Source organism: Salvelinus fontinalis, chromosome 28, assembly GCF_029448725.1.
Source record: "Salvelinus fontinalis isolate EN_2023a chromosome 28, ASM2944872v1, whole genome shotgun sequence".
Classification (NCBI taxonomy): Eukaryota; Metazoa; Chordata; class Actinopteri; order Salmoniformes; family Salmonidae; genus Salvelinus; species Salvelinus fontinalis.
In genome coordinates, this window is record NC_074692.1 from 3,151,051 (window position 1) to 3,178,481 (window position 27,431).

Consider the following 27,431-nt stretch of genomic DNA (forward strand, 5'->3'; position numbering starts at 1 on the left):
TTTGCGTTCCAAAGACAAACGGGGGTGTCAAAATATGTCATGATAACAAGGTGACTGTAAATGCATGGGTGGATGTGGACCAGTACCTCTTAAACAAAGACCCAGGACTTGTTTACTACTCTAGCCGGGGGTAAACCGTTCACAAAGTTAGACCCTACCAGCAAGTGGAGGTAGATCAAGAGTCAAAGCATTTTCTGACTATAAACACGTTGAAGGGTTTATACCAGATGAATAGACTGCCTTATGAGTATCAAGTGCTTCCGCTATATTCCAATGTATTATGGACCAGGTCTTACAGGATTTACCTGGGGTTGTGTGCTTTCGGGATGACATTCTTATCACAGGGAAATCGACAGGGACGACTTACAGAACGTAGAAGCTCAGAGCATATCTGGCTTTCCTTACCTACAGTTGAAGTCGGAGGTTTACATACACTAAGGTTGGAGTCATTAAAACTGTTTTTCAACCACTCCACAAATTTCTTGCTAACAAACTATAGTTTTGGCAAGTTGGTTAGGACATCTACTTTGTGCATGACACAAGTAATTTTTCCAACAATTGTTTACAGACAGATAATTTAACTTATCACAATTCCAGGTGGTCAGAAGTTTACATACACTAAGTTGACTGTGCCTTTAAACAGCTTACAAAATTCCAGAAAATGATGTCATGGCTTTAGAAGCTTCTGATAGGCTAATTGACATCATTTTAGTCAATTGAAGGTGTACCTGTGGATGTATTTCAAGGCCTACCTTCAAACTCAGTGCCTCTTTGCTTGACATCATGGGAAAATCAAAAGAAATCAGCCAAGTTCTCAGAAAAAAAATTGTAGACCTCCACAAGTCTGGTTCATCCTTGGGAGCAATTTCCAAATGCCTGAAGGTACCACGTTCATCTGTACAAACAATAGTACACAAGTATAAACACCATGGGACCACGCAGCCGTCATACTGCTCAGGAAGGAGACGCATTCTGTCTGCTAGAGATGAACGTACTGTAGAATGACCCACTGGAATTGTGATACAGTGAATTATAAGTGAAATAATCTGTCTGTAAACAATTGTTGGAAAAATGACGTGTCATGCGCAAAGTAGATGTCCTAACGGACTTGCCAAAACTATAGTTCGTTAACAATAAATTTGTGGAGTGGTTGAAAAATGAGTTTTAATGACTCCAACCTAAGTGTATGTAAACTTCCGACTTCAACTGTACAAATCTCCCTGGCATATTGCATAATTTATGCAGCATCATACAATACATTTTTAGACTCACCTTGTTGTGCTGTGCTCACTTGAACAGTAAGGGGGCGCAGCGGTCCTTCTTGGGCAAATTTTGTCATTAAACTTTGTCATCAAAGTCAACAAGGTTGAATCATGACATCAGTGATCTTCAAGTCGGAGCTCTAGAACGAGGCCTGAGTTCCTGACTTGGAATTACGAGTTGGACGACCGTTCAAAATGTGTTTTCCCAGTTGTCTTGAACTCACTGAGTCTGAGATTTCCCAGTTCCGAGTTTCCAGATGTTTTGAAGGTGGCAGAAGTCATGCTGAATTGACAGCATAGCCAATGTATTAAGCATTTTATGGCCCATTGTCACAAGCCGGCTCATAGCCTGTGACAAAAATGAGGGGACACGAACAACAGGTATAGGCCAATTTAAAAGTGTTCTTTATTATAAACTAACTAATAACTTAAACTAAGAAAAAGGAATGAGGTGTGGAAGTATCATAATGTAAGGTGTATGTAAAGTGCATGGATGCGTGAATATGTGTGTGTGACCATGACTGAGTAAAAACTATGCAAAACTACAAAGGAACAAACAAATCATGAGCATACCTGGAGGAGCAGAGAGAGAGGTGATTAGTGACAGTTTAAATACTTAGAGCCCAGGTGACTCCAATCACTAACGACCCTCCTCTGCCTGCAGGAGGAACCGCCCCTGCACTGCAGAGGAGGCGCCGTGACACAATGGTGTTGAATGTTTATCCTTTTACGCTTGGAAAATAGACCCTTAAACCTAGGCTTGGACCACACACCCACTCCACTGAATAGCAGGCTCGTGATTGCTTTGCAATGCTTGCAGTTAGCCACTGATTACTTCCAAACCACTCATTGTTGAATTTGAGATTTCCAACTTGTTGTGTAATGTTGATGTCCAATGGCCGATGAGCACTGATAGGTTTTATGTATAATTTTGCAAGTAGATTGTCGACTTGATTCATGATGATGACTGCTAGCTTGCTAGCTAAGATTTTGAAAGTATCAGTCCAATCAAAGCTACGGCAGATATGACTTGATTTGACATAATTTTATCTCTGGCCAATGATCTTAATCCTTCTTGGATGGGCACTTCTAATGTAAATCTATGGCAGCACCCAAGGGGCTTGAATTTTTGAGCTCTACCCGTAGATTTTGCGGTGACGTAGTGTCGCCATGATTAACAGAACACTGAGCCAATTACGGCGCAACTAGAGAACATTACCAACCCCTACGCTTCGTATTTTCCGCAGTTGTATGTGTCGAATTGCTATGCTTTATCTTGGCCAGGTCGCAGTTGCAAATGAGAACGTGTTCTCAACTAGCCTACCTGGTTAAATAAAGGTGAAATAAAAAAATACATTTAAAAAAAAGGCTGCCCCACCACCACAGAAAGCACTGAGCTAGGCTGAAACACCTGCATTTTGAAGCTGCCTTACTCAAGAAAGCAAACTTTATTAACTCAATGTTGGTATTGATGCCAAAATAACATGCAAAACAGGCTAAATAAAATAAGGGGTATTTAGCTAAACAGGTGGGTCTCTGGCTCTGCCCCACATGCCCTGAATGACGGGTCACCACTGAGAATGGATGACTAGATTATTGTCCTGATGTGGCCTGATCTTAACTGCATTGAGGAATAACTTAGATGTCTACATGAGAATCCGCCTGTAGAATAGAGGTCATCATGAACTTCCATCTCCAAGGGGATGTGGCATCTGTTTATGCTCTATCAATGTGAAGTGCTTGTGACAATGCATATGACAGGATGCTCATTAGAAAAGGGTCCCGGAAAGATAGCAATAAATCTATGGAGCTCTGAATCCTTATTCTCGCTAGCTCTCATGTACTCCTTTGATATCTAGAGAATATGAATTTTGCCATTTGATGTCCTTTCCTTGAAATATTCAAATGATCTCAGCATGAGAGTTTCTCATATCCAAAGTGAAATCCTAAAATGTGCATGCCCTCTTCGTTACAGAGTAACCTGCAAAATTGTTAGGATTTCCTAACAAATGAGGAAAGGCGAAGATACGCTTTGATGTAGAAATATGATGGACGTAGTGGAGATATGGTTAACCAGGAGATGCAGAATTAGCTAATATGGACAAAATGTTTTTTTTAGAGGACTAGTTACTAGTTTCCCTGGTTTGTTGACATGGGGTACTGTATGTGTAAAATGGCACCCTATTCCCGATATGGTGCATTACTTTTGACCAGGGCCCTATGCCCGATGTAGTGAACTAATAGGACAGGCAAATTCTAATTTGAAAGTTCCACTGCTGATTTTTCTTTCTTCCCCTCTAATCAGGGACTGATTTTGACCTGGTACGTAAGGTGGGTGCAGTTAATTATCAGTTAGAACAGAAAACCAGAAGAACTAGGCTCGCATTTGAATACCCCTGGTACAGTATAGGGAACAAAACAGGGTGCCATTTGAGACACAGAAAATGTTCTATAACAGAGATGAGTGGGAGATGGAAGCTGGAGGAAGAATAGGAGACTATTTTGAATGAAACCAACAGGAAGGTGATTTATAACATGCTCCCAATGCCTTGATGAAAACAGTCAATGACCCTATGAATTACTACCGCTGCCACTTTAAATTAACATTGCATGAGCACATTTTGAAATGATAATTATCCCGTAATAAGCAACATTCAAATTAAAAGTGTGGTACAGATTTGATTTGTATCATGGGTCCTGATGACGAAACAACTACACAGTGTTTTAGTCATACTAATTTAATTTGTTGTAAAGCACTCCACGAGCAGACAGATCCACCACTGTTTCTTTTAATAATTTGATTGATCTTATCATCAAGATGTTACGCGCAAGGGAGCGCATCAACAACGCAGACAAACACAGACAGTGGCGTCTGTGTTAGTTAATGGTTTTTGCTATCACAAGATGATTCTCGACTGCAAATGGAAAATGCCTTCTTCTTTTATCGCCACGTTGCAGTATGATCTATCGAGTTCCCAAATAGTGATTGTAGCCATTCAAGATGAATACTAACCATCTGGAAATCATTTAACGTTCCCTTTCTCGTTTCAAAATCAGATTTACAGAAGACAGCGCTGGCTGGCGTGCTTGTAATCACTTAGCTTCCATCATAGGTCAGAAAAGTGCCACCAAATTATTCGTACTTAAGAAGCTGTCTGAAGCGATTTTAAATAATCAAGTTGTAACATTGACAAATTATTTGTGACAGAAATCCAAAACTGGTCCTGGGAAACCACCCAGTGTGCTATATTAGGCTTGTTTTGGGCTGTGGAAGAGGGGACCGTTGGCAACACTGAGTGTGCGGTGTGTGAGTGTGTGTGTGCGCGTATGTACATACTGCATGTGTTTTGGAAGTAATGTGTGACGCTGACAAATGAGGGGACTGACACCACTGATCATACTAGTCTGGTGTGGTCACTACTGTGAGCGTTCACCTAGACAGACAGAGGAACAGACTATCGGTCTGACAGACTGACAGTCGTTGGGACATGGAGGGAGGTGTTGGGGAGGAAGGAGAAGCGAGGGAGGCCGTGTCCTTAGCCAGCGCCTCTCAGTCGTCACTCCCAGTGAGATGTGTGTCTGACAGTGTCAGGGACAGATGTCCATCACCCTGATGGTGACAGTGTGACATCTGGGCGGGGAGTGTTAGAAACTCTGGAGATAACATTGAGCTCACACGGCTGACAACAACAACACAACAGACAGATAGCAACAGCAGGTGGGGATGTAATAGAGGCTTCAATTATAGTGTGTTTCTCCCGCGCTATATTACAGTGATAAGAAGTCCTGTGTCTCTGTTTGGATAAGATATGTCAGTACTGTTGTTAAGATCTATTCTAGGGAGTCAGCCTCTCAGGGCTATCAGGGCAGACTAGCTGCTGTTTCCTAGCACACGCACGCACTCACACATACGTTTCTGACTGCATGCAATGGTTTGGATTAGGTACAGCTAGCTCAGTGTAGGGCTGTGTGACTGGTCACATCAGCTCAAGGTAACAATTAGACGGATGGCCCAAGTCAGACGTGCCCCCATCTTTCCCTTTTTCCGCTAACTCCATCTCTCTTCACTCGCTCTCTCTCCCCCATCAATCAGACAGACAGTCGGGCCCCCTGTTCCCACCACTCAAGGTCGGGGTCTGAGCAGCAAACAAACACAGTAGGTGTCACGCCTCTCTTACACAAGGTGGGCCACACAGAGCGAGCTCTGATTTAGTTCATGTTGAGTGAGTGAGACAGTGTTGGTCAGGTGACACATGCACCACAAGCAGAAGGAGAGGGAGTGAGTGGAAGTGGAAAGAAGTGAGAGAATGAAAAAGATCGAGATGGGGCAAGATCGAACTGGACAGCGGGACGGGTCAAAACGTCTGACCAATGAAAGTCAAGGTCAAAGTCAGTCAAACCACGTATGTCCTCCGAGAACCCAGAATACGTTTGATCCATAAGAGACGTAGGCTTTCGTAAGACCAGGCTTGTGACAGCAAGTTGACAAATGAGGAATGATGCTGACCTAGAGACCCTCAGTGGTCATGCTGACGAGGTTTCTCATGGGGTGATAACCCAAAGAGACAGCCCAGGGAAGGGGAAGATGGGAAGAAGAAGAAGTCACCATGGTGTGCCTTCTCTCCTTCCCTCCCTCTCTCCGCTGAATGACACTTAGGAAACTTTTCTGCTGTTCCAACACTTTCCCTCTGCCAAGGAAAGGAAGGAGCCATTTGAAATGCATTATTTAAATGAAAAAAAGGGCAGAGGCTGAGATTATGATTTGCTTGGGATTCGTCGTGTGTCGTGTCTCTCTCTACCGTCAACTCTGCGCCATCGGTGCCACTGCCGTAGCGACAGACTGTAGGAAGTCACCCGTCACAGAGGTGCTATTACTCAGTGGTGGAAAAAGTACCCAATTGTCATACTTGAGTAAAAGAAAATGTCTCAAGTAAAGGTGAAAGTCACCCAGTAAAATACTACTTGAGTAAAAGTCTAAAAATATTTGGTTTTAAATATACTTAAGTATCAAAAGTAAATGTAATTGCAAAAATATTTAAAAAGTTAAAGTATAAATCATTTAAAATTCCTTATATGAAGCAAACCAGACGGCACGATTTGTGTTCAGTGAGTCCGCCAGATCAGAGGCAGTAGGGATGACCAGGGATGTTCTCTTGATAAGTGTGTGAATTGGACAATTTTCCTGTCCTGTTAAGCATTCAAAATGTAGTACGAGTACATTTAGTTGTCATGGAAAATGTATGGAGTAAAAAGTACATAATTTATTTTAGGCATGTAGTGGAGTATAAATAAAAGTTGTAAAAAATATAAATAATCAAGTAAAGTACAGATACCCCAAAAACTACTTAAGTGGTATTTTTTGTACTTCACAACACTGCTATTATTATTGGGGAGGAGGTACTGGAACGCTTTTGTCCTTACCCTGATGAAGGAGAGAATTGGGGGGATGGGTGAGGGGGATGTGGGTGTAGAGAGGTGGGGATCCATGGACAGGTAGAGAGCATGTGCAGTAGTCCTTTGTGGTGAGGTTACGGCTAAGACAACAAACCATAGTGGAAATGGGTAACACTTTATTTTATACTCTTACTACCACCCGTATTTCTCTGGTATTTAATGTGAAATGACTCAGTAACACATTGGTATTTTCTAGTAATTCTTTGAAGTCATTTTTTCTAAGTTGGTTATTTCTTGGTAACATTATTGGCACTGTCAAGTTAGCTACAATGAATCCCAAAATAACCAAGAGTCAATTCTCTATAAATAATTATATGATTTCCCTGTCACCATGTTAGTACCATGCAGTGGTGGAAAAAGTACCCAATTGTCATACTTGTCATATATCTTTAAAAGTAAAGATACCTTTATAGAAAATGACTCAAATAAAAGTGAAAGTCACCCAGTAAAATACTACTTGAGTAAAAGTCTAAAAGTATTTGGTTTTACATGTACTTAAGTAAAAGTATAAATCATTTAAAATTCCTTATGTTAAGCAAACCAGACGGCACAATGTTTTTTTATTTATTTTTAATTTACGGATAGCCAGGGGCCCAGTCTAACACTCAGACATATAATTTACAAACAAAGCATGTGTTTAGTGAGTCCGCCAGATCAGAGGCAGTAGAGGATGTTCTAGGATGACCAGGGCTGTTGAGGATGACCAGGGATGTTATCTTGATAAGTGTGTGAATTGGACCATTTTCCTGTTCTGTTAAGCTTTCAAAATGTAACCAGTACTTTTGCTTGTCAGGGAAAATGCATGGAATAAAAAGCACATTATTTTCTTTAGAAATGTAGTGAAGTAAAAGTATTTAAAAAAATATTTAAAAAATTAAAGTAAAGATATCACAAAAAATGACTTAAATAGTACTATAAAGTGTTTTTACTTAAGTACTTTATAACATTGGCACTATGTAATGCACAATAACGTATTACCTGGAAATTGTATTTTTCTTCGACCACGGTGGTAGGGTACTGTTCATGCTGACATTTAAATGGTCATCATTACTGCTGTTGATGAATGTGTCATCTCAGTCCTCCACCCAGAGCCTCCTCTTAACAGATAGCACTCGCGGGTTTCGTCCCAAATGGCACCCTATCACCTATATAGTGCACAACTTTTCACTACATAGGCAGTAGGGTGCTATTTGGGATGCCTCCCTATACAGCACAAGGCCACAGGATGTTCAATGGGACTGCTTTAACCTTGAACTTTATCACTGTAATAGACGGCCATGACATTAAAGTCCTATCTCAAACACACATGACCAGAATGATGGTATAATGGTGGAACATTAAGGGTACAGAAGAAAGCTCTTAGGTTAGTCCTATTGACCTGCATTACGACTAATGACTTTCTCTGTGAACATATCAGATAGTACAATTGACAAGTGGTCATGGTGTATTGGTTTACAATAGGTTTTGTATTGACGTGTGTGTGTGTACACATACAGTATGCCATACGTGCACACGCATGTGTGTACCGTGTATGTGCCCATGTGTGTGTGCGTGTGTTTAAGATACAGTATACCGCCCCTCGTCTCTGAAGAATAGTGCATCAGATTTGTCTCAGGTGCCTGTACTCTCATTCAGCGATTGTTTACAGCCATTAGCCTGCCTATCCCCCAAGCCCCGCCCCTTTCTTCTGTCAATATGTCCATTACGCGTCCAATTAAATCTCACTGGCCATTCTCCCATCTCAGGCCATTTCTTCTCTTTTTGTTTTTAATTTCATTGGGGAAGGCATGACCATTTCTTACTCGCTCCTCCATTGACGGTATATCAAACCAGAGCCGGGCCTCCAAGGTGGAGAGGGAGGGACATAAAATCATAAACTACTCTTTAGTTAAATAGATAACCGTATACAGTGGCATTTTTAGATTGTTTTGGAATGAAGGATGAAGAATGAAATTACATGGTAATGTTTGTGCTGTGTCTTTTCTAATTCATGCACTTGGCTTTAATGGAAGTCCCGCTTGTAAGACGTATTAAATGTGAAATTGAAATTGTCTGTGGAAAGGCAGAAAGAGAGAGAGAGGGAGAGAGAGTTAGCGCCTCATGGATAGTTGCTGAATTAATGCTGGCTTCCTTCGCGTTGCTTGGGTGCGTAGGCTTTTCTGTCGTCTGATGATGAAGTGGATGGCATTTCTGGTCCTGATGACTGGACTGGCAGGTAGAATATTTGTGGAAATGTTGCTGTTGAAAAGGTGACGCTAGATTAACACCTTGGTGTTCTAAAATGTCAACTCATCAATTATCATTTGAATTTGTCGAATCTATGTGTTGAAACGCTTTGTGTGCTGTAGGCCTACTTTGTAGTTTACTTTTAGATGATATAGATATGTTTTACAGCTATACATCCTATTCTTGTCATCTCTATGTTCGGTATTGTTTCTACTGGTGAAAACAAATATGACACTGGCATTACAAACTTTCCATCACAAATGTCACCAATTTGCAAAAATCTGGCCCTAGGAAGCTCTGCGGCACTCTGCACTTGATATTTTACAAAATCAGAAAGTCCCATTGAATGTGGCTTGCAATACAGTATCTATTTTAGAAGACAAGCTTTGTTTTGTGTATTTCCCCCTCTCTTATTATTTAGTCATTCTCCCTATCGTATGTGATGAATGGTGACAGAGCCATGGCAGTAGGATGATAAAACTACAGTGGTTGGATTAGGCCTCTAATCCTCTTCCTCCACACTCCGCTATTACACATGCAGACAGACTTAGGCAGGGGTTAACCGTGGGGTCAAACTGATATGGTGATACTGTCACCAGCCAGAGTCCAACTGGGAATCACAGCACTATGGGTCGGTCCCAAATGGCACCCTATTCCATTTATAGTGCACTACTTTTCACCAGGGCCCACAGGGCCCCAGTTTCCCAATAGTGATGTAATTTAGGCTTACGAGTGTTTTTTTTGAACAATGCATCGTTCCTACAAGTCCGAATGTAACATGTGTTTCCCAAAACACCACGCAGAGAGAACGTTCACTAAGTGCGCATGCGTGGTTGCTGATCGAAAGAAAAGCAGCGCTGCTCTCGGATCAGCCATCGCCTAAATCGAACCTTAACTTTATAATTATTCCACAATACGGATGACTAATCAGATTCTAGAGAGATATTATTATAATACCCACTCTCTACAAATATTGAGGCGGGTTATTCTAATGTGTGTAAGCATTACCCTATGACAATATCAGGATTTGCCACATCATTGTGCACATGTTGTTACACACCATGAAATATATTGAGGCAGACTTTTCAGACTGCAGCCTAGATTTAACCAAATTAGAACTCAATTGAAATAACATGAAATCGATTTCAATATGATTGAAATACAATGACTGTACAACATTTTTGGAACATGTTCCTACTATTGAGTTGCGCACCCTTTTGCCCTCAGAACACCCTCAATTCGTCGGGGCATGGACTCTACAAGGGGTTCGAAAGCGTTCCACAGGGATGCTGGCCTATGTTGACTCCAAGGCTTCCCACTGTTGTGTCAAGTTGGCTGGATGTCCTTTGGGTGGTGGACCATTCTTGATACACATGGGAAACTGTTGATCGTGAAAACCCCAGCAGCGTTGCAGATCTTGACACACTCAAAACAGTGCGTCTGGCACATACTACCATACCCCATTCAAAGGGACTTCAATCTTTTGTCTTGCCCATTCACCGTCTGAATGGAACACATACACAATCCATGTCTCAATTGTCTCAAAGCCTAAGAATCCTTCTTTAACCTGTCTCCTCGCCTTCCTTTACACTGATTGAAGTGGATTTAACAAGTGACATCAATAGGGGATCATAACTTTCACCTGGATTCATCTTTTTATCTTTGATTTGTACCAATTTTGAAGACATTGGCAACTTCTCTCTGAATTTGATCAGCGGTCACAGAGAGACGGGTCAACATCTTGATTCTGTGTTTAGCGGAGATCTTCTGTGTATAAAATGACGACGCATTTAGCTGTTCTAGGCATGGTCTGACGTAGTCGGTAAATAATGTGGGTCTTCAAGTGGAACTTTAGTAACAATGGTTTTGGGAAACCGTGCCCCGCTCAAAGGTAGTGGACTTTATAGGGAATAGCAGCCTGTGCAGTTAGAGTTGGACAGACAGCACCAGGTGAGAAACAGCTGTTCTATCCGGGATTACTGTAATGTGCTCCCGAGGCAGGCGTTAACTCGACATAGAGGGACACGTCGAGCCACGTGTGTTAGTCATGTGGAAAGGGTTAACACCAACAATGGAGTAACCCCACTCACACAGGGTGGGGTAATCACACTGTCTGCCAATGTGTGAATAGAATGCAAAAACAATATGCATATTTCATTTTATGTTGGAAAAGGAATGAGGAATTGGAAAAGATTACATGCGCACATCCATTGCCTATGAGCAGGTGCTGGATGTTATAACACATTCATAGCAGGTGAAAAGAGACGGCACAATACATTCTATGCTCCCATTTGATTTATTCGGTTTCGACCACTCAGGTCGTCCTCGGGTCAGGGTTATGAATGACAACCCAAATAGGCTTTTCATAGGCTGCATCCCAAATGGTGCTCTTTAGGAGGCAGACATAGGGACGCAGGCATACTGCATTGAGCAGTAGAGACGGAGAAAAGACCTGGCGTGGTGTCGGTAACTGAGTGGAAAGTGATGAGGAGTAGGATGCAGAGGAATAGTTTTAGCCTGGTCAAGGGTCACTCACACACACACACACACACACACACACACACACACACACACACACACACACACACACACACACACACACACACACACACACACACACACACACACACACACACACACACACACACACACACACACACACACTCTCTCTCCGCCACAGGCAATCTCACAGCAGAGAGAAGTTGACATGGCTGTATCAAGGTTAACCTCTTAATTCACTGACGTGTTACTCCAGCCATTGACATGAGCGTTATTGCACTGCAGAGGGAAACACAGCTCAGTGTAGGATGCTGCTACATTCTTCTAAGATTTGGGTTTATGTTTCACTCAACTGTAGAGAACAACTGGTACGATCATGCAACAGTTACACAATCCGTAAGATAAGAGTAGAAAATCGAGTTGATGATAGTTGAGGAGTTAAGATATCGATCTGATTGAGACGGTTGCTTCTAGAACAAGTCACATTTCATGAGCTCTCTCTTGTCTAAACTTTCCTTACAGTTGAGATTTCAGTATTTCATTTATTAAGTGTGTAATCATAGGGTCTACATGACTAGTTATTGTACTTGACAGTTACTTATTTAGAGCTATTTCGGACAGCACATGTTTTTTTGTGCACTGGTATGTATTTCAGTTTATGGGATTCATTAAAGCACTAATTAGTTAACTAAAAATGTTTTAAAGAGATGACAGTTCTTTACAAGACTTTATTTTGAATTAGGTAAAACTAGAATTAGCTACATCATGGTGAGGGTGCAAAATTCAAGATTCACTTGCAACAATAAAACATTCTAAATGTAGAAGTGGTAACACGACAATCACTGAATTGCATCTAACTGATATTTTCTTTTACCTTTCATTTAACTCGGCAAGTCAGTTAAGAACAAATTCTTATTTACAATGACGGCCTACCCCAGCCAAACCCTATGGGACTCCCAATCACGGCCGGTTGTGATACAGCCTGGAATCAAACCAGGGTCTGTAGTGACGCCTCTAGCACTTTGATGCAGTGCCTTAGACCGCTGCCCCACTCGGGAGCCCATCTTGATTACTTGCAATCATTGAATCTCTATGGACATTTTCAACCTCTCCCTGAACCAGTCTGTAGTACCAATACGTTTCAACCAGACCACCATAGTCCCTGTACCCAAGAATGCCAAGGTAACCTCTCTAAATGACTATCGCCCCGTAGCACTCACATCTGTAGCCATGAAATGCTTTGAAGGGCTGGTCATGGCTCACATCAACACTATAATCCTAGACACCCTGGACCCAATCCAATTCGCATACCGCCCCAACAGATCCAAAGATGACGCAATCTCTATTGTACTCCACACTGCACTCACACACCTGGACGAGAGTAACACCTATGCTGTTCATTGACTACAACTCAGCATTCAAAACACCATAGTGCTCTCCGAGCCCATCACTAAGCTAAGGACCCTGGGACTAAACACCTCCCTCTGCAACTAGATCCTGGACTTCCTGACGGGCCGCCCCCAGGTGGTGAGGGTAGGCCACAGCACATCTGCCACGCTGACCCTCAACACAGTGGCCTCTCAGGGGTGCGTGCTTAGTCCCCTCCTGTACTCCCTGTTCACCCACGACTGTATGGCTGCGTGACTGTGCACAACTCCAACATCATCATTAAGTTTGCTTATGACACGACAGTTGTAGGCCTGATCAGATACCGGGGCAATGTGGTGCCAGGACTACAACCTCTCCCTCAACGTCGGCATGACAACGAAGCTGATTGTGGAGTACGGGAAACGGAGGGCTGAGCACGCCCTCATTCACATCGACGGGGGTGTAGTGGAGCGGGTCAAGAGTTCCTCGGTGTCCACATCACTATGGATCTATCATGGTCACACACCAACACAGCCGTGAAGAGGGCACAACAATGCCTCTTTCCCTCTTTTGCTGAAAAGATTTGGTACGGGCCCTCAGATTCTCAAAAAGTTGAGAACATCTACTGCATGGCAAGCGGTACAGATGCAACACGTCTGGAACTAACAGGACCCTGAACAGCTTCTGCCACCAAACCATAAGACTGTTAACCAAATAGCTCACCGGACTGACTATTTAACTATGTAACTATCTGCATTGACCCTTTTTAAGCAAACTTTTTTATTATTCATCACATACGCTGCTGCTACTGTTTATTATCTATCCTGTTGCCTAGTCACTTTATTCCTAGTTATATGTTTAGTGTCTTCGGAAAGTATTCATACCCTTTGACTTACTCCATGTTTTATTGTGTTACAGCCTGAATTCAAAATGGATTAAATATATTTTTTTCCTCATCCATCTACACACAATATCCCATAATGACAAAGTGATTTTTTTTTTTTTATGTTTACAAATGTATTGAAAAATAAATATCTAATTTACATAAGTATTCAAACCCCTGAGTCAATACATGTTATAATCACCTTTTGGCAGTGATTGCAGCGGTTAGTCTTTCTGGGACCGGGATTGTACAATATTTTCACATTTATTATTTTCTAAATTCTTCAAGCTCTGTCAAATTGGTTGTTGATCATTGATAGACAGCCGTTTAAGTATTTTTCATGTATAGCCTTACGGAGCTTCACGCTCGTTTTTGTTGTTTAGCGTTTTGTTGGCGACATTTAAAAAAATAAAGGAAAATGTACGCTCAACACGCTGCACCTTTGTCTGGTCATGTCCTAGACGACGTTCGTGACAAGTATCTGGAGCATCAGCATTTGTGGGTTCGATTACATGCTCAAAATGGCCAGAAACAAAGAACTTTCTTCTGAAACTTGTCAGTCTATTCTTGTTCTGAGAAATTAAGGCTATTCCATGCGAGAAATTGCCAAGAAAGTGAAGATCTCGTACAACGTTGTGTACTACTCTGTCACAGAACAGTGCAAACTGGCTCTAACCAGAATAGAAAGAGGAGTGGGAGGCCCCGGTCCACAACTGAGCAAGAGGACAAGTACATTACAGTGTCTAGATTGAGAAATGCCTCAAGTCCTCAACTGGCAGTTTCATTAAATAATACCCGCAAAACACCAGTCTCAACGTCAACAGTGAAGAGGCGGCTCCGGGATGCTGGCCTTCTAGGCAGAGTTGCAAAGAAAAAGCCATATCTCAGATTGGCCAATAAAAATAAAAGATTAAGATGGACAAAAGAACACAGACACTGGACAGAGGCCTAGAAGGCCAGCAATCCTGCCTTCACTGTTGATGTTGAGACCAGTCCCCATGCTTGTCTCAGAGCAGCGAGAAACAGTGCTGAAATAGTTGACCACAAGCGAGTAGGCTATTGCTTCAAATCCTATTGCTTCTGACTTTAATATGCTTTTTAAATAAATAAGACTTTCACCACTTTTAACAGCACATTACTCAACACTAGTGAGACTCATGTCGCCTACGGTAGGCCTACAGTATAAATACATTTTTTTTTTTCAATGACGTGACTCTCCGCCAATATCTACATTTAGAGGATTGGAGGATTCTAAATACATTTCTACAGGGCCATTTCTTGTTAGGGCAAATCTGATCTGTGAGAATATCTAAGGGGCTTTCATATAATTCTAAATTAATTTATTATAATAATAATCGCTTTTTTTTTTTAAATAATGATATGTTGGAGATGATTTTGTTTTCAAATAACCAAAAGTGAGCGAGAATAAGGTCATTCTTGAACATGGGAGGAGACATTCTTACTAATTTGTAAATTAAGCCAGTTTGTTATTTAGAATGATTTATTTCTGTTTTTAGAGGGAGAGAAACCAAAAACCTACCGTCGCCTCATGAATCTCCTGGTTATGGCCACGCTGGGTACCGAACCAGCATCTGTAGCAACGTAGTTGACACTGCGATGCAGTGTCTTAGACTGCTGCGCCACTCTGCTATACTTTGCGCCCAAACCATGAATGAGTGAGTAACTCAGCTCTATGTAGGTGCCGAGGCTATATGACCGCGCCACCAACTTGATTATTTAGCAGACATCACTCGCCTATATTCAGTCAACACATATCACAATATCATGGAATATAATTGAACATTTTCGTTTCTCTTAGAATAAAAACCTTAGTGTAACAACAGTTTTATTAAGTAATACTGACGAGTAGTAACAGAAAAATAAGTGTCTTTTTTTCCGTGTTGTGCACGTGTAGGACAGAGGAATAGCAGTTCTTACACTATTGTTCTACATTCAATCACCTTCTTCATCCTCATTAATTTCATTGAAATTCAATTTTGAAGTCGTGCACAATTATCAGTTTCTATTTGGTTTATGTCATCCATTCATTGTCAGTTAGACACATTAGCACCTTGGGACCTTAAAGCATAATCAGTGCTCTAACTCCCTCTTGTGGTGGTCTGGAGTGATGAAGCAGTGACGCAGGGTACCGTACTAAACCACAAATTACCTCTAAATCCCGCAGCATAATCTCAAAAAGTTTAGTTGAGCAACCACTGTACATATCTATCTCAATTGCCTTGTACCCCTGCACATCGACGTGATACTGGTACCCTGTGTAAATAGCCAAGTTATCGTTACTCATTGTGTATTTATTATTACTTTTATTATTATTATTATTTATTGTAACTTTTTTTTTTCCTCTATTTTCTTTCTCTCTGCATTGTTGGGAAGGGCCCGTAAGTAGGCCGTTCACTGTTAGTCTACACCAGTTGTTTACGAGCCATGTGACAAATAACATTTGATTCGATTTGACCTGACCGCCACCGTTTGTTAGATGGATGTTTAAATAATGCGTGTGTGGACACGACTTTATTCATATGTGTAGATGTATGAACACCCCTTTTCCATACAATCCATTCTATTTTGTCCAACAATTGATCAATTGCTATCCAAATGTCAAATGAGATGTCATCATATAAAATAAGGTCGGCGGTGATGTATTGCCCTGTGTGACATACATTGGAAATTGATCTATATTCACCATCATCTCCTCTATGGCTTTTGCCGGGGTTCAGGATCTTTATTCACTACTGGGAAGACAAATGACTGGTATGTTGACCGTGACAGTCCCCGAGCCTCCCCTCCCCATCACAACACATGAAAGCCACTCACTATGAAAGTCACTCACTTGGAATTCACTGTAATCATTTCTCTGTGGAGTAGAAAGCAAAGAGAGTGGAGAGGGGAGAGGAACCCATCATGGCAGACTGGTGGTGTATAGGCCAGCATTTCCGTGGGTCAGTCGCTGACCAATCCCAGCATAGCCACACTCAACACGGATGGTTCCGGTTGCACAGCTCTGGGGTGAAGCTTCCCCTCCCCCAATCATAACCTTAACCATTAGTGGAGGAAATAAAAAACTGACCTAAGATCAGCGTCTATGGGGAACGTCACTATACACCGGTTGTGTACAGTACTCTGTGGAGGGAAAAAGTTAATGATTCTGCATTGGCTTTCATCTATCAGAAGGGTGGAGGAGGATCAATAGGATGTTTGGTTTGAGTTTAGGCCCTGGCAGAGTCAGACAGGACTGGGCATGTCCTTGGAGCGACTGGGGCTGAATGGCTGGAGTTGAATTGATGGCCTGTGTAAATCAGTGTTGTATGACCAGGCCTGCATTGGTCTAATTAAGCAGGCGGTAATAGGGTAATTTAGAGTAATTAAGAAGCCGGGGGAGGGATCCACATCAAATCCCCTCTGGCCCCCCCAAGAGCTTGCAGGCCAACCCACATGTGTCTTATACCTTCCCCTCAGCTCAGATTGGACTGGCAGGAAGAATAAAGCCCCAGGGTCGTATTCATTTGTGCACACGGTAGCGAAACGTTTCACAACGGAATACCAAAACGAGAACTTCTTAATCAAGGTAATCCATGTTTCTTCTTCCATTTGGTGTGTGTGTTTTTCTCAGATGACAGTGGATCACAGTAGGGCCCGGCTCTGCAACCCTCTCTCTGTGCTAAGTGTGTGTGGGCCCCATTTGTGTGGCTCCCAAGCTCACCTAGGAGTCAGTGCCGTACTGCAACAGACACTGTGTGACAGTATGGCCTCCTGACAGTCCCGCACACAGAGCATGAGTTATAGATGACTGATGCCGCACTGTGAGTGAGGTGGCTGACATTAAACCAAAATGGCAAATGTGACACATAATGGTTATGATGTATTAAGGAGCATACGCCTGAGTAAGTGTGAGCTAAATGCGTAAAATGGAGGACTCTCACGCTCCAAAGAGAAGGCATTTCACAACTCCCTAAACCTGCTTGTTCTAAACAGTGCGACAGTTTTTTCTATTTTTTAAATACAGTACTTGAAAGAGCATGTGTTTTTCTGTGAGTTGAGTGGCGTACAGAGATGTAGTGGTACTTCAACCTTATAGAGCCCATGGATAGAAGTGCCAGGGCTTAGTCCATTGCACAAAATTGCTGTTTATTTGTTGGATATCATTCACCTACTCTCGTTGAAAGTAGTAATATCATCTTAGATTATTATTTTTTTAAAGACTGCACTAGTAACATACAAAGTAACATACATAAATTGCACCAATAATCAAAAACAACACAAACCCAACATTTATAAACCCCCAAAACGTTTGGTAAGATGTTGTGGTGTTTACGATGGTTCTGATGACATATACGTTGTTTAATTAAGACATAAAGTAGGCAGGTGTCTTTGACCAGAAGAGTAAAAGGGAAGAGTAACGAGTCCCATTTTGCTCCTGCTTTATGATCATAACAGATCTCTTGCTATTTATTTTTTGTATAGATCTGTTGTATGGCGGTTCTTGTTGTTCTACCCAGACTGCACGACACATTTCCTAATTGGGACAATAAATGAGTATTCTACATGCCAAAGCCTTCTAGAAGTGGCTTTGAACATCTCCAGGAGTCTAGCTAGATTTAGCACTGTTTTCTTGGGTATGTGTCAAGAGAGCATGGTGTAATTTTCATTTTAATAATTTTGCAGACACTATTATCCAGAGCAACTTACAGTAGTGAGTAGATACATTTTTGTGCTTTTTCCCCCATAATTGTCCCCCGTGGGAATCAAACCCACAACTCTGGTGTTGCAAGCACCACACTCTACCAACTGAACCACACGGGACCGCTGATCAGCTCCATCTCCAGTCTGCTTGATGAGTACTGGCTCTCAACTCTCTCCATTCTCTCACTGCCAGAGAGCAGACAGGTGGAACATATGCGATGATAACAATAATCCGAGCCCATGCGAAAGCAGCTATTCCCAGGGACGTCGCCGCTCCCCCCAATGTAAATTCCCTCTGTGTTGAGTGTCCATTCCAGTGGCCTATACTCATGGCATACAGCATGACTAATGGCAGAAGGATTCCCCTCTCATGTAAATTACATTGATCTGATGAATGTAAAAATAATAGAGAATAATCAGGTCGTTTTTGCGTGTGTGTCATCGCTGTTGGCCTGTTTGGAAGTGCACAGCACATTTTTCATGGGGGACCAACTTGGCTGATAACCCCCCCCCCCCATCACATTAGGGCTTTGGCCTTAACATATCACGGCCGCTCAACTTCTGCCAAGGGGAATTCTTTATTGGCGGAGGAGAACTTGTGTGTAATTTCTCAATCGAGAGTCCAGGTTCCCATGGTCGGAAAGGATTTAGCACCGTGCCTGTTATTTAAGAGCGACGGGGTGGTGGATGAGGAGCTCTCCCATTGCTCTCACAGTGTAATCACAGCGTTTTAATCTACAAGACACAGCGCCTTACCTGCAGCTAGCTGCCAGTCACATACAACAACAACAAATCAGTGACTCAGTCACTCACTAAATCCCTTCGCTTTCCCAGCCAGCGCAAGACAAAGCAAGGCAAGGAAAACATCACTAGGTTGTTAATGAGAGCCCTACTTCAAGCCTTCTAACCGGAGATAATCCTAAGCATCGAAACCACCCACCGCCCCATAAAACAAGACGTGATGTGCTAACGTTGCGCTAGTTACTACCTGGCCGAGGTAATAAGCTTACTTTTGCTTGGTTTCTTCCCGACCAGAACGTTTTTTTGGCTGCCGCTCTGCTGTACCAACGTGTTGTTCACTGCGCCCAGGCTCTTTCTAGACCCTGCACACAGCTCCAAGCCTGCAAGCCGGAGCATCAGAAGGAATGTCTCCGTGTCAACTCTGATGCCGCTGCCAGAATCAATAGCTTTCTCATTGGCCGTGGAGTTGAATCTGATCTTCAATAGAATGCCCCAGCCCTTGTTGGAGGTGCTTGTTTGGGGGCTTATTGTTGGTCCAGATTTCTTGTCGGAAGCTCTATTCTGGTCATCAGTTGTGTGTTTACAGCCTTGAACTGGCGTGTTTGTTGGCAGCAGTAGTGCCAACCCCCCAGAGGGTTGCATCTTCCCACTAGAATTCTGCCTTTTCTCTAATGAGGCAAAAACATCTGCCCTTGGACAAGCTGGGGAGAGTAATAATGGTTGTGTTTTACTTCATTTTAGTAAATACTTTCTTAGCTCTTTTTTCCTTAACTGCATTGTTGGTTAAGGGCTTGCAAGTAAGCATTTCACTGTAAGGTCTACACCTGTTCTGAGAGTGAGAGAGAGGCAGGGGGAGGAGAGAGAGAGAGAGTGAGTGTGTGAGGGGGTGAAAGAGATCATTTAGAAATAAGAGAGAGTTCAGTAAGTCACAGCCAGGGCTGCAAATAGTTCCCATCATGTCTGGCACAGACATGGGCCTCCAGGGTCATCATTGCACTCACCATGATGACACTGACTTGGTTGTCACGGTTACCTTCTGGCAGAGTGACTAATGGACAAGGTGGAGAGAGGGAGATAGAGAGAGCATGAACAAGAAGTGGGAGTAAGATAAATATTTTCATTATGTTTATATTGTAAATTAATAACTTAATTTCCAAGGTGCGCTTTGGCAATATGCACATTGTTACATCATGCCAATAAAGCTATTTGGATTGAATTAAAAGAGGGGGGAGACACAGAATGAGACATAGAGAGGGAGGTAGAGGAATATATAGAGAGGGGGAGACAGAGAAAGAGGGAGAGAACAAATAGAGCGAGAGGAAGTTTGAGAGAGGGAGGCCGAGAGAAAGGCAGAGAGAGGGAGGGAGACAGTGAGAAAGTGAAGAAGAGAGAGGGGACAGACCAAGAGAGAGTGGAAAGCCTCTGTCACTCTGTTTGCCTTAACCCACTGTCTCAGTCATGTTCCAATTGACAGGTTGTTTTATGGGACTTGTCTACAGTGTAATTATTAAGTTTTCTTCAGTCCGCAAGGCACTACAGAGGTAAGTGTATATGGCCCAGTACATCACTGGGGCCAAGCTTCCTGCCATCCAGGACCTCTGTACCAGGCGGTGTCAGAGGAAAGCCCTAAAAATTGTGAAAGACTCCAGCCACCCCAGTCATAGACTATTCTCTCTTCTACCGCATGGCAAGCGGTACCGGAGCACCAATTCTATATCCGAAAGGCTTCTTAACAGCTTCTACCACCAAGCTATAAGACTCCTGAACACCTAATCAAATGGCTACCCAGACTTTTTGAATTGTCCAACCCACCCCCATTTTTACACTGCTGCTACTGTTTATTATCTATGCATAGTCACTTTACCTCTACCTACATGTACATATTACCTCAATTACCTCGATTAACCAGTGCCTCCGCACATTGACTGTGTACCAGTACCCCCTGTATGTAGCCTCGCTACTGTTATTTTATTGTTGCTCCTTAATTATTTGTTATTTTTTTCTCTTATATTATATACATATATTATTTTTTGCTTCATTTTATTAGTAAATACTTTCTTAACACTTTTTTTCTTAAAACTGCATTACGGCTAGCGGAACCCCTCGACAACATTCCGCTGAAAAGGCAGAGCACGAAATTCAAATGTTTTTTTTTTTTTTTAAATATGTTACTTTCATACATACATTCACAAGTGCAATACACCAAATTAAAGCTTAACTTCTTGTTAATCTACCCATCGTGTCCGATTTCAAAAAGGCTTTACAGCGAAAGCACACCATATGATTATGTTAGGTCAGAGCCTTGTCACAAAAACACATACAGACATTTTCCAGCCAAAGAGAGGAGTCACAAAAAGTAGCAATAGAGATAAAATTAATCACTAACCTTTGATGATCTTCATCAGATGGCACTCATAGGACTTCATGTTACACAATACATTTATGTTTTGTTTGATAAAGTTCATATTTATATCCAAAAATCTCAGTTAACATTGTCACGTTATGGTCAGTAATGTTGTGCCTCGAAAACATCCAGCGAATTTTCAGAGAGCCACATCAATTTACAGAAATACTCATCATAAACTTTGATAAAAGATACAACTTATGCACAGAATTAAAGATATACTTCTCCTTAATGCAACCGCGGTGTCAGATTTCAAATAAACTTTACGGAAAAAGCACACCATGCAATAATCTGAGTACGGCGCTTAGACACAAAAACAAGCCATACAGGTACCCGCCATGTTGTGGAGTCAACAGAAGTCAGAAATACCATTATAAATATTCACTTACCTTTGATGATCTTCATCAGAATGCACTCCCAGGAATCCCAGTTCCACAATAAATGTTTGTTTTATTCGATAAAGTCCATCATTTATGTCCAAATACCTCCTTTTTGTTAGCGCATTCAGTTCACAATCCAAACTCACGAGGCGCGGGCAAGTCCAGGCGAAAGTTCAGACGAAAAGTCCCAAAAATTATATAACAGTTTGTAGAAACATGTCAAACGATGTATAGAATCAATCTTTAGGATGTTTTTAACATAAATCTTCAATAATGTTTCAACCGGAGAATTCCTTTGTCTTTAGAAATGCAATGGAACGCAGGTCGCTCTCACGGCCATACGCGTGACCAGCTCATGGCATTCTGCCAGACCTCTAGTTGAAACAGCTCTCATTCCTCATTCATTCTGCTTCACAGTAGAAGCCTCAAACAAGGTTCTAAAGACTGTTGACATCTAGTGGAAGCCTTATGAAGTGCAATATGACCCCATAGACACTGTATATTAGAAAGGCAATGAGTTGAAAAACTACAAACCTCAGATTTCCCACTTCCGGGTTGGATTTTTCCTCAGGTTTTTGCCTGCCATATGAGTTCTGTTATACTCACAGACATCATTCAAACAGTTTTAGAAACTTCAGAGTGTTTCCTATCCATATCTACTAATAATATGCATATATTAGCTTCTGGGCCTGAGTAGCAGGAAGTTTACTCTGGGCACGCTTTTCATCCGAACGTGAAAATGCTGCGCCCTATCCCAAACAGGTTTTAAGGGCTTGTAAGTACGCATTTCACTGTAAGGTCTACACCTGTTCTATTCGGCGCATTTGACAAATAACATTTTATTTGAGCACACAATGTTTGTGTGTGTGGAATTGCGTGTGTGTATGTGTGTGTGTGTGTGTTTAAGTGCTCTCCCACCGCCGTCCACCCTAATTGCTGCCGCCCTGATCTTGCTTTGCAGCAGCTGCAATTTCCCTTCCCTAGAATTAGTGTTCACCCTTCACGCTGTAACATTAGCTGCTCCACGATGCCGAAATATTAACGCTAGTTAAGAGTTGGCATGTTTAAATATTTATGCATGTTTGCATAAAGTATTCATCGATTTTTATTTTTTTTGCTACCCAAAGAGTACTCCGTTTTTGATGAGAGACTAGAGCATTTCCATATTGCAAGGTAATCCCAGCAGCACAATATTTGTGGCTAAATCCCATGATGTACATAGGCTCTGGAAATTATGGAAACTAGACAGTAGAGGACTGTTTGTTGAATAGCTTGACAGCTTTCAGTTAGAGTCATCAGAAAGTGAACACGCACTGTGTAACAGTGTCATTCACTTCAAAGTGGATAACGGCACCGTCAGATTCCTACTTCAGGAGTGTATTTCATTACACAGGTTGGTCCTGTGTGGCTCAGTTGGCAGGTCATGGCACTCGCAATGCCAAAGGTCATGGGTTCAATTCCTGCTGCGTCCACCCATACAAACATATTTGCACACATGACTGTAAATTACATTGAATAAATGTGGCTGCTAAATGCCATACATTTATATTACGTTATCGTCAGATGATTTCAAAATAAAAGTGGAAATTACAGTGCCTTCAGAAAGTATTGTATAGTAGTATAGTATGTGAATCACACCCCTTGACTTTTCCCAAATGTTGTTGTGTTACAGCCTGAATAAAACATTTGTTAAATTGAGATTTTGTGTCAATGAACTACACACAACACCCCAAAATGCCAAAGTGGAATATATATATATTTTTTTATGTTTTCAAATTAATTAAAAATGGAAAGCTGAAATGTCAGTAAGTATTCAACCCCTTTGTTATGCCAAGCCTAAATATGTTCAGGAGTAAAAATGTGCTTAACAAGTCACCTAATAAGTTGCATGGTCTCTGTGCAATAATAGTGTTTAACATGATTTTTGGAGGAGTATATCATCTCTGTACCCCACATACAAATATCAGTAAAGTCCCTCAGTTGAGCAGTGAATTCCAAGCACAGTTTCTACGACAAAGACCAGGGAGGTTTTCCAATGCCTCATAAAGAAGGGAATCTATTGGTAGAAAATAAATTAAAACTGTGAATATCCCTTTGAGCATTTATTTATTTTTATTTTCATTTTACCGTTATTTTACCAGGTAAGTTGACTGAGAACACGTTCTCATTTGCAGCAACGACCTGGGGAATAGTTACAGGGGAGAGGAGGGGGATGAATGAGCCAATTGTAAACTGGGGATTATTAGGTGACCATGATGGTTTGAGGGCCAGATTGGGAATTTAGCCAGGACACCGGGGTTAACACCCCTACTCTTACGATAAGTGCCATGGGATCTTTAATGACCTCAGAGAGTCAGGACACCCGTTTAACGTCCCATCCGAAAGACGGCACCCTACACAGGGCAGTGTCCCCAATCACTGCCCTGGGGCATTGGGATATTTTTTAGACCAGAGGAAAGAGTGCCTCCTACTGGCCCTCCAACACCACTTCCAGCAGCATCTGGTCTCCCATCCAGGGACTGACCAGGACCAACCCTGCTTAGCTTCAGAAGCAAGCCAGCAGTGGTATGCAGGGTGGTATGCATGGTGAAGTTATTAATCACACTTTGGATGCTGTATCAATACACCCAGTCACTACAAAGATACAGGTATCCTTCCTAACTTTGTTGCCGGAGAGGAAGGAAACCACTCAGGGATTTCACCATGAGGCTAATGGTAACTTTAAAACAGTTACCGTACCTTCAGAAAGTATTCATGCCCCTTGACTTATTCCACATTTTATTGTTTTAGTCTGAATTCAAAATGGATTACATTTCTTCTTATCCATCTACACATAATAACCAATAATGACCAAGTGAAAACATGTTTTTAGAAATATTTGCCCATTATTCTTTTCAAAATCAAATCTCGGTCAAATTTTTTGTTGATCATTGCTAACCAACCATTTTCAGGTCTTGCCATAGATTTAAAGCAGATTTAAGTCAAAACTGTAACTCGGCCACTCAGGAACATTCACTGTCTTTTTGGTAAGCAACTCCAGTGTGTTTTAGATTATTCTCCTGCTGAAAGGTGAATTCATCTCCCAGTGTCCCATCTCCCATAAGCTTTAGACTTTTATTTTCTTTGTTTCTACCGCGGCACGTAAGCCTTTGATAACATATTAGAGGTAGGGTACTTCTTAATCACTAAGAAGTACCTTTCAGAATCACCTTTATTCGCCAAGTACATTTACCTGTACCAGGAATTTGACCTGGTAAAGTGGTGCTGGCATCGCCTTACAACAAACAGATACACAGACAGATAGAGACAGATACAGACACAAATACTGTACACAAAGAATATGTCTTGAATTCCTGAATGTGTATTGACAAATGTTATCTCTGTTGTTGTGTTGTGCAGGTTGTGGAGACGAACCTCGTGGCATTCGACTGTCACTGGATCATCATCAATGAGGTCAGTGCGGAGGCAGCCACGTTGTCTGCCACGGTAACACAGTAGGGGTACTGCAGAACACTGAGAGAGGGGTGGGTGGGGGGAGAATCAGGAATGCATACAAACATGCTCACCATCCAAATACTCCAAAATGCTCACAAACATACATGCTTTTACTGGTTTTCACATGTTACTGCTGGGACATCGTTTGAATCCCACGTCTAATAAAACATTTGTTTCGTGTTGAAAGGACAGCAAGGGGCCAGGTTTTCTCTTATGGCTGTAATAATTCTCCTTTATCTACAACTTACCACACTGACGTTTTTCGGAGGGAAAAGCGGAAGCATTCATAATTGATCGTTCCCCTTCTATATACAGTATGTATGTGGGGACGTGGGGGTATGGCATGAAAACCGGCTGGAACGCTCTGCCCGCTCTTCTCTTCCTCCATCCCTTTCTCCCCCTCTCCCTTGCTCCCCTGCTATTTGGCTTGTTTCACATGGCGGGGGGCGAATGAGGACAAACGTCAACGCACTGATCCAAACTAATACTGACAAGTGTGGATAAAAAAGAATCCCACTTAAAGAGGAATTAAAATGGGGTCTGCCGATGACGGAGGGACATTTTTTCCTCTGGTAAAGTTGACGCAGGAGGGATTTAGGCTGCTGGGGGATGGGGAATGTCCCCTGTAGTTTCCTGGATGGTTTGGAGGGAACTAGAGGGCGCGGCCCAATATTATCTCCTTTCTCCCGAAATGTGCACTCATTCACTACTTCCCACAAACAGTGGATTGGTGGAGGCATGGGCTTGTGGGAGTTTCTTATACCAGTCATTTCCTTTCGAATCAGTAAAGGGAAGATAGATAGAGATAATACGTTGTTTTCAGTGAAACGTCACAATACTTTCGATTTGGCTGCTGCGGGGCAAGAAGACCCCCAGCTCCGCTACAACCATTGGCAACTACGTGCCGTTTTCAAGGGATCGTTAAATAAATGTTCGAACTATTTGGTTTTAACCTCTACCGAGCACCTACCCCGGGTCCGGGTGCACCCCCCCCCCCCCCCCCCCCCCCCACACTGATTAGCATCGCTAGCATAGCGTCACAATTAAATAGTAGCATCTAAATATCATTAAATCACAAGTCCAAGACACCTAATGAAAGATACAGATCCTGTGAATAAAGCCACCATTTCAGATTTTTATAATGTTTTACAGGGAAGACACAATATGTAAATCTATTAGCTAAACACGTTAGCAAAAGACACAATTTTTTTACTCCAACAGTTTTTTCCTGCGTCAGTAGCTATCACTAATTAGACTAAATAAAAATATATATCGCCACTAACCAAGAAACAACTTCATAAGATGACAGTCTGATAACATATTTATGGTATAGCATAGTTTTTTTTTGAAAAATGTGCATTTTTCAGGTATAAATCACAGTTCTACATTGCAGCTGCAATCTGAAATAGTGCCGACGCAGCCAGAACAATTACAGAGACCAACGTCATATAACTAATTACTTGTCTTAAAACATTTCAGAAAAAATACACAGCGTACAGATATTGAAAGCCCAACATCTGGTGAATCCAAACAATATTTCTGATTTATTAAATGTTTTATAGCGAAAACAAAATGTAGCGCTAAATTAGCATAGCCACGCCAGCCAGAACCAGCTGGGCGCCCCCGACCAGTTCACATGCACGACAGATATATGAAATAACATCGTAAATTGGGTCTTACTATTGCTGATCTTTCATCAGAATGTTGATCAAGGTGTCCTTAGTCCTGATGAGTCGTTCAATCCATTCATAATGGCAACTTTCCCTCTTCATTTAGCATAGGTACTGGTCGACTGGCACGGTTCTGTCCAAAGTAAAAAAACTCACAGAACGGAACACGGCAAAACTCCCGAAAAAATTCTAATAATCTGATTAAACTATATTGAAAAAACATACATTAAGATGATATGGTCACATGTATCAAACAAACTTCGAGACGGAGATAGTTTTCATCCGTAACGGCAGCAAAACTGTAGACAATCGCAACTCAAAATCGCGCGATTCAGAGAACCGGAAGTT

General features: G+C 41.9%; 1 protein-coding gene across 3 annotated transcripts in view; it reads left to right on the forward strand.

The window, feature by feature from the left end:
- Positions 1 to 27,431, forward strand: part of LOC129825955 (glutamate receptor ionotropic, delta-2-like) — a 595,589-nt gene that overhangs the window by 379,698 nt on the left and 188,460 nt on the right. For all 3 annotated transcript variants that reach the window (XR_008754971.1, XM_055886121.1, XM_055886122.1), the window contains exon 5: positions 25,318 to 25,371. Coding sequence is in view for 2 of the 3 variants with exons in the window: in XM_055886121.1 (XP_055742096.1) it covers positions 25,318 to 25,371 (54 nt within the window). In the remaining variant the exon portion in view is untranslated. The remainder of the gene's footprint in view (positions 1 to 25,317; positions 25,372 to 27,431) is intronic.